The 7,141-nt window shown below is 38.0% G+C and overlaps 1 protein-coding gene across 1 annotated transcript in view; it reads left to right on the top strand.

Moving 5' to 3' along the window:
- The first annotated feature begins 710 nt into the window (after positions 1–710).
- LOC143018354 (uncharacterized) overlaps positions 711–7,141 on the top strand; it is an 18,544-nt gene continuing 12,113 nt past the window's right edge. Inside the window, exons 1-3 of the mRNA XM_076173714.1 lie at positions 711–803; positions 2,385–2,470; positions 3,082–3,226. Of these exons, the coding sequence (XP_076029829.1) occupies positions 711–803; positions 2,385–2,470; positions 3,082–3,226 (324 nt within the window). The remainder of the gene's footprint in view (positions 804–2,384; positions 2,471–3,081; positions 3,227–7,141) is intronic.

The following is a 7,141-nucleotide window of genomic DNA, read 5'->3' as shown; positions in this document are numbered from 1 at the left end:
CCCATAGTAATCCACACCGACTCCATGAGCAGCCTACAGGCCCTACATGACCCCTTTCCAGCAGAGAACAGAGAACTGATCACCGACATCCAGTCCCTCATGAAGCATTCAGAAGACAGAGGGACATCAGTCACACTGCAATGGATCCCAAGCCACATTGGCATCACAGGGAATGAAAAAGCAGATATTGCAGCCAAGGAAGCAGCCAACAAACCTGGGATTGACTTTCTAGTACCACAAAGTGACAGTCAACTGAAGACCAAGATTTATAAATATATCCGTGAAATCTGGGACAGACAGCTATGTGAAGAAGCCACCATCTCCAAGACTGCCAGGTGGTACCTTCAGTTCACAAGTGGGAAACCAATTCAACTGCCGCCCAACATCGCCAGGATTAAAGAGACCACACTAACCAGACTGCGACTTGGCTACAAACTTCCCACCGGAACAACACCCCAAGTGTGTACTCTTTGTAATGAGGTATTCAGCAACACCCATTACCTTACCAGCTGCCCAGCCACCTTAAACGCTAGACAAAGACTCGAGAATATCCTACCAGCAGAAGACAGACCACATAACCCAGAAGACATAGCCACCAACATTCTTCGTCACTCAGCAGACAGATGACACCAGCCATTACTACTTTTTATCTCGGATCACCCACTATAACAAGACATCAGAATCAAAACTAAGGTCACCTACCAGATGACATGACACAGCCACAGGTGGGCCGAATGAAGCAGGGCCTACACTCCAACAGCTCAGAAACCATCACCATTATCGACTACTTTGTACCCTTGAAGGTGTCTTAAATAGACAGAAACGTTCAGTAACCGTATTTTTCTTTCTCCAGTGGTTTTTGCAAAATAATAATAATGATAATGATAATAATAATAATAACAATAATAATAATAATAATAATAATAATAATAATAATAATAATAATAATAATAATAATAATGATAATAATAATAATAATAATAATAATAATTATAATAATAATGATGATAATAATAATAATAATAATAATAATAATAATAATAATAATAATAATAATAATAATAATAATAATAATAATAATAATAATAATGATAATGATGATGATAATAATAATAATAATAATAATAATAATAATAATAATAATAATAATAATAATGATAATAATAATGATAATAATAATAATGATAATAATAATAATAATAATAATAATAATAATAATAATAATAATAATAACAATAATAATAGAATAAAAAGTGTATATATATGAATATATATATATATATATATATACATATATATATATACATATATACAGATAATTTCTATGACCGTTGCGCAGAGAATTCGAACCTACTGCTCTGGCGCCAAGAGGCTCCCAAGTCATTGCCTTTGACCACTGGGCTATCGATGGTTTAAAACTCTTCCAACTCGAAACGCTACTGGTTCCCGAGATTAGGAAAGACTACTCCCTGACTGCGGCCCAAATTCCTATTCTTACAGAAGAGCCAACCACTCTCGTAGCAGGGAGCCTCTTGGCGCCAGAACAGTAGGTTCGAATCCTCTGCACAACGGTCATAAAAATCATCTGATTGATGTCGCTGTTCACTAGTGAATTTATCATATGGTTACAATGACGATAACGTGAAAGGAATTTGTTCCGGTCCTTACCCCCTGCTACGAGTGTGGTTGTCTCTTCTGTAAAGATAGGAATTTGGGCAGCAGTGAGTGGTCTTTCCTAATCTCGGGAACCAGTAGCGTCTCGAGTTGAAAGAGTCTTAAACCATCGATAGCTGAGTGGTCTAAGGCACTGACTTGGGAGCCTCTTGGCGCTAGAGCAGTAGGTTCGAATCCTCTGCGCAACGGTCATAAAAGATTATCTGATTGATGTCGCTGTTCACTAGTGAATTTCTCATATGGTTTCAATGACGATAGCGTGAAAGGAATTTGTTCCGGTCCTTACCCCCTGCTACGAATGTGGTTGTCTCTTCTGTAAAAATAGGAATTTGAGCCGCAGTGAGTGGTCTTTCCTAATATCGGGAACCAGTGGCATTTCTAGTTGGAAGAGTCTTAAACCATCGATAGCTGAGTGGTCTAAGGCACTGACTTTGGAGCCTCTTGGCACCAGAGCAGTAGATTCGAATTCTCTGCGCAATGGTCATAAAAATTATTTGGTTGATGTTTCTGTTCACCAGCAAATTTCTCATACATATATATATATATATATATGTATATATATATATATATATATATATATTTATACATATATGCATATATATATATAAATATATATATATGCATATATATATATATATATATATATATATATATATATATTCAGGTTTATCCCAGGTTCCTGTTAAGATGTGGGTTCATTCACGGTCAAGAAAATCGCTCCTGCATCTTTTGTTCCTCCTGTACCTCCTACTACTCGGCGAAGCACAGGAAACTGGACTCTACTGGCAAGTGTACGGTATGTCATGTAAAAGAAGCAGTGGGGGCAAACCAGCTTTGGTTGCTCTGCTTGTGTATGTTTTGTGTCTTACTACATTGCTTCTAACTCAGGTAGTGGGCGGGGGCCAGGGATGGCCTTTCATCCACAAGGAGCTAAAATATTTTTAAAAGCGAAAGAAATGGGTGGGGATGGGTGTGATATATGTGGAAGGTGGGTGCATGCCTTGGTAGACTACTTCCATTGTAATGGGAAGAAGCCTTTTGATATATATTGTTACCACCATTATAATTTATTTTACAGCGGCAGGAAAACGCTATAATCGTATAGATAAACTGATTGGAACGTCCGATGGAAGTCTTGTTTTTTGCACCTTTTTCTGTGTTAGTCAGAATTGCATATCCTTTAACCATAATGGTAAGAATTGATTACGTGTTACTTGTGCATGTACAAGCATTTTCTATATTCGTTTACAGTGTGTATATTTATTTTCATTCCAGTTATATTTGCGTTGATATTATTGTTTCATCTATACCTACCAGTTTATCATATAACTGCTATTACTGTTTTTTGTTTAATTTTTATATTGGATATGAATGACTTTATTGTAAATTCCACACCAATAACACTAGTTATGATTTTGTCTTCCTTATTGTCGTAGAAATTGAAGAGCAATGTGAAATCTTCTCGTGGGCACAAGGGATTGTGAGAAAGCTCACGCCTGATGCCAACTGGAACTACTACGTCCAGATGCACCCTCCACTGAAGAGAATCAGAGTAGGTGTTAGACACCGAGTGGTAAAGATTCAGGTGAAAATGAAAGTGTGAAAGTGTTCGATCTCGAATGTTCCTTGCAGGTCCACCGTTCTGTCCCTTAGATGGACAATTAAACCCCTGTGCCTCACCACGGTGGCTTGATAATGTGGAAGGTTTACCAATATGTCGTGCCATGAAATTTATTAGAAATACAATATTTCTAGTTTCAATAAAAGAATGTCCAATAACATGGATGACTGGTATACGGGGGACAGCTGGATTGCAAAAATGTAAGCGTGATACCACCATGGTTGTTTGATATATTGAAATTAATGAGGAGGTCGAGGAAAGAATATGCAGTAGAGGGCTGGAATTAGTTGGAAAGGATAGGAGGGTATTGTGGTTCAATTAGCTGTTGTTTGTTGTTGTCAAGTGATGAAAGATAAAATGGATGAACATTGTGAAAAGAGTGTTAAGACGAAAAGTTTTATCAGTAGCGATTAAGTGATTAAGAGATAAAAACAGATGGAATATGTGGATAGTTGAAAATGTGATGTGGCCAAAGGAATGTCTTGCATACAAAAAATAGGTGAACTGATACGGGGGACAAAATAGCTGGTGACACGGCCGAAATGGTCAACCAAGTTTGCTGTGGGATGTGCAGCTCTCTGATGTTTGTGTGTGTGTGTGTGTGTGTGTGTGTGTGTGTGTGTGTGTGTGTGTGTGTGTGTGTGTGTGTGTGTGTGTGTGTGTGTGTGTGTGTGTGTGTGTGTGTGTGTGTGTGTGTGTGTGTGTGTGTGTGTGTGTGTGTGTGTGTGTGTGTATGTGTGTGTGTGTGTGTGTGTGTGTGTATGTGTGTGGGGGGGTGCGTGCGTGCGTGTGTGTGCGTGTGTGTGTGTGTGTGTGTGTGTGTGTGTGTGTGTGTGTGTGTGTGTGTGAGAGAGAGAGAGAGAGAGAGAGAGAGAGAGAGAGAGAGAGAGAAATAGTCTGTGTGTGCGATCGTGTGTATGTGTACCTGTGTGTGTGTGCGTGTGTGTGGGGGGTAGTAAGTGTGCGTGTGTGTATGTATGTGTGTGTGTATGTGTAAGTGTATGTCCGTTTTATCTTGACTATTCTTCATATGGGGTAGAATACTGAGACAATACTGATATGTGATCATGATCATTTGGGGTCATTTGTCTTGTTGATCTCAGTTATGAGTCCATCACAAATGTGGAAAGTAAACACAGCTGATCCTTTGCTGCTTATTGGAGTAGTTCATACAAGACACTGGTCTACTCAGTCAGCGTAGGTCTAAAACTACCTATACTATAGCGGCTTGCGTAATCCTGCTTACTACGTCACCTAGCGTTGCGCGTTGGAATTAATTACATGCTATGTATCACTGTAACGGAACTTATTTCTTATATAATTTATATATATATATATATATATATATATATATATATATATATATATATATATATATCAAATCAAATCAAATCAAATCAAATCAGCCATCCTGAGTCCACTGCTGAACAAAGGCCTCCTTCATAGCATTCCATGATTCACACGACCGTGCCACCCTCTGCCACGTCACTCCCGCAAACCTCTCGATCTCGTCTCTCCACCTTCTGTCTGGTCTCCCTCTTCCACGCTTCCTATCTCGCGGCGTCCATTCAGTAACACACTTGCTCCATCGCTCATCAGTCGTTCGCACCAACTTACCTGCCCAATTCCACTTTCTCTCTTTTACTGCTTCCACAATATCTTTCACTCTAGTCTGCTCTCTCACCCAACTTGCTCTCTTTCGGTCTCTCAGTGTTATTCCCATCATTGATCTCTCCATTCTCCTCTGTGCAGTCCTTAGCTTTGTTTCCATCGCCCTCGTCAGCTTCCAAGTCTCACATCCGTAGATTATTGCTGGTAGAATGCATTGGTTGTAAACTTTACGTTTCAAACATAAAAGTAGAGAGCCTCTCAGGATTTTACTATACTTACCAAACATTTTCCAACCAATTGCAATGCGTCTTTTTATCTCATTATCGTGATCTTTCGTCACCTTCACCATCTGACCTAAATAATTATACTCTTCAACTTCCTCAAGACTCTCATCATCAATTACAATCTCTTTACTTTGAACTTTCGTGTTGAACATTACTTTGGTTTTACTCTTATTCATTTTTAAACCTACTTTGATACTTTCTTTGTTTAGATCGCTCAGCATATCTTGCAAGTCGTCTGCTCTTTCTGAAATAAGGATGATGTCATCTGAAAATCTTAGGTGGTTCAAATATTCGCCATTAATCTTCAAACCTTTCTTTTCCCAACTCAACCTTCTGAAAATATCTTCTAAACAAGCTGTAAATAGTTTGGGTGAAATTGTATCGCCTTGCCGTACTCCTTTCTCAATTTTGATCTTTTCTGTGTCTTTATGTAGTCGAACTATAGCGGTACCTTTCGAATAAAAATTTTCTAAAACTCTTACGATCTGTTCGTTTGTACCTTGTTTGCGTAGCGAGTTTAGTATTGCTATTTGTTCTACTGAATCAAAGGCCTTCTCGTAATCTACAAAAGCTACACACAGAGGTATATCATATTCTGTCGTTTTCTCGATTAGTTGGTTTATCGCCTGCAAATGGTCTAGAGTTGAATATCCGCTTCTAAAGCCTGCCTGTTCTCTCGGTTGGTTTCCATCTAAAACTTGACTCAGTCTATTTGTGAGGATCTTGGAGAATACTTTATATACGTTGGATAGCAAGCTAATAGGTCGATAGTTACTAAGGTCCTTCTGGTCTCCTTTTTTATGAAGCAAAATCACTATAGCATTGCACCACGCATCCGGAACGCTCTCTTGACGTAAGCACTGGGTGTACAACTCAGCTAATTTAATATGAACTAATTTACCAGCGTCTTTCAATAGATCTATTGATATACCATCTTCCCCAGGTGCTTTTCCTCTTTTCATAGTTTTTAGAGCAAATTCTACTTCTTCCTTTGTAATGTCTGGTACACTACTAACGTCTGCACATGAATTTACTGACTCAACTACGGCCTTCGAAGAGTAAAGCTCTTGGTAAAATTCTTCTACTCTTTTTACCATTTTGTCTCTACATTGAATTATTTCTCCATTTTTATCTTTCAAACATATCATTTGCTGTCTTCCTAAAGCATGTTTACGCTCGGTCACTTTAATACTTTTATCTTTCCGAATAGTTTCTTCTATTTCGTCCATGTTTCTCTTTCTTTTCTCTAATCTCTGCCTTTGTTGATAAGCTTGTTTAGTTCTCTTTCTATTTCGTCTCTACTGCTTTTAATCTGCATGTTCCTTCTTCTTTTAATTAGGTCATTTGTAGCTTTGGAGTATTTGTTTTCTCTAATGTTTTTTGTACTTCCTACTTTCTCTGTTGATTCCTTAATGATATTCACTAAATTCACATTGATATCTTCCACGCTGTCCTCGTTAGTTCTTAGAGCTTCGAATCTATTTTTAATTTCTAATTGAAATTTCTTTTTATTGTCCTTAACCTTTGCAAGGCTTATTTTCCTTTTTAAAACTAGTTTATTTCTCTCGGCTCTGAAGTTGAATTTAGCTGTGCATCCTACCATTCTATGGTCACTCCCTATGTTGACTTTATTTATCACCGTAACATTGCTAACGCTTTTGCTCTCATCTCCTAATATGAAGTCTATTTCGTTCTTTGTTGTTCCATTTGGACTTCTCCACGTCCATTTACGACCTACACGCTTTTGAAAGAAAGTGTTCATTATCCCCATATTGTAGTTCTCTGCAAAACTGACTAACATCTCACCTCTGTCATTTCTTTCACCTACTCCAAACTTCCCAATGCACGTCTCATCTCCCATCTTCTTCCCTACTTTAGCATTAAAGTCTCCTATTACCAAAGTGTACTTACTTTATTCTTGATCCATTACTTGACTTAAATCATCATAGAA

The sequence above is a fragment of the Oratosquilla oratoria genome, chromosome 34 (assembly GCF_046742065.1).
Source record: "Oratosquilla oratoria isolate Oo_2021 chromosome 34, ASM4674206v1, whole genome shotgun sequence".
Classification (NCBI taxonomy): Eukaryota; Metazoa; Arthropoda; class Malacostraca; order Stomatopoda; family Squillidae; genus Oratosquilla; species Oratosquilla oratoria.
The sequence above is the reverse complement of the archived record's forward strand: the minus strand, read 5'-3'. Positions and strand labels throughout refer to the sequence as shown.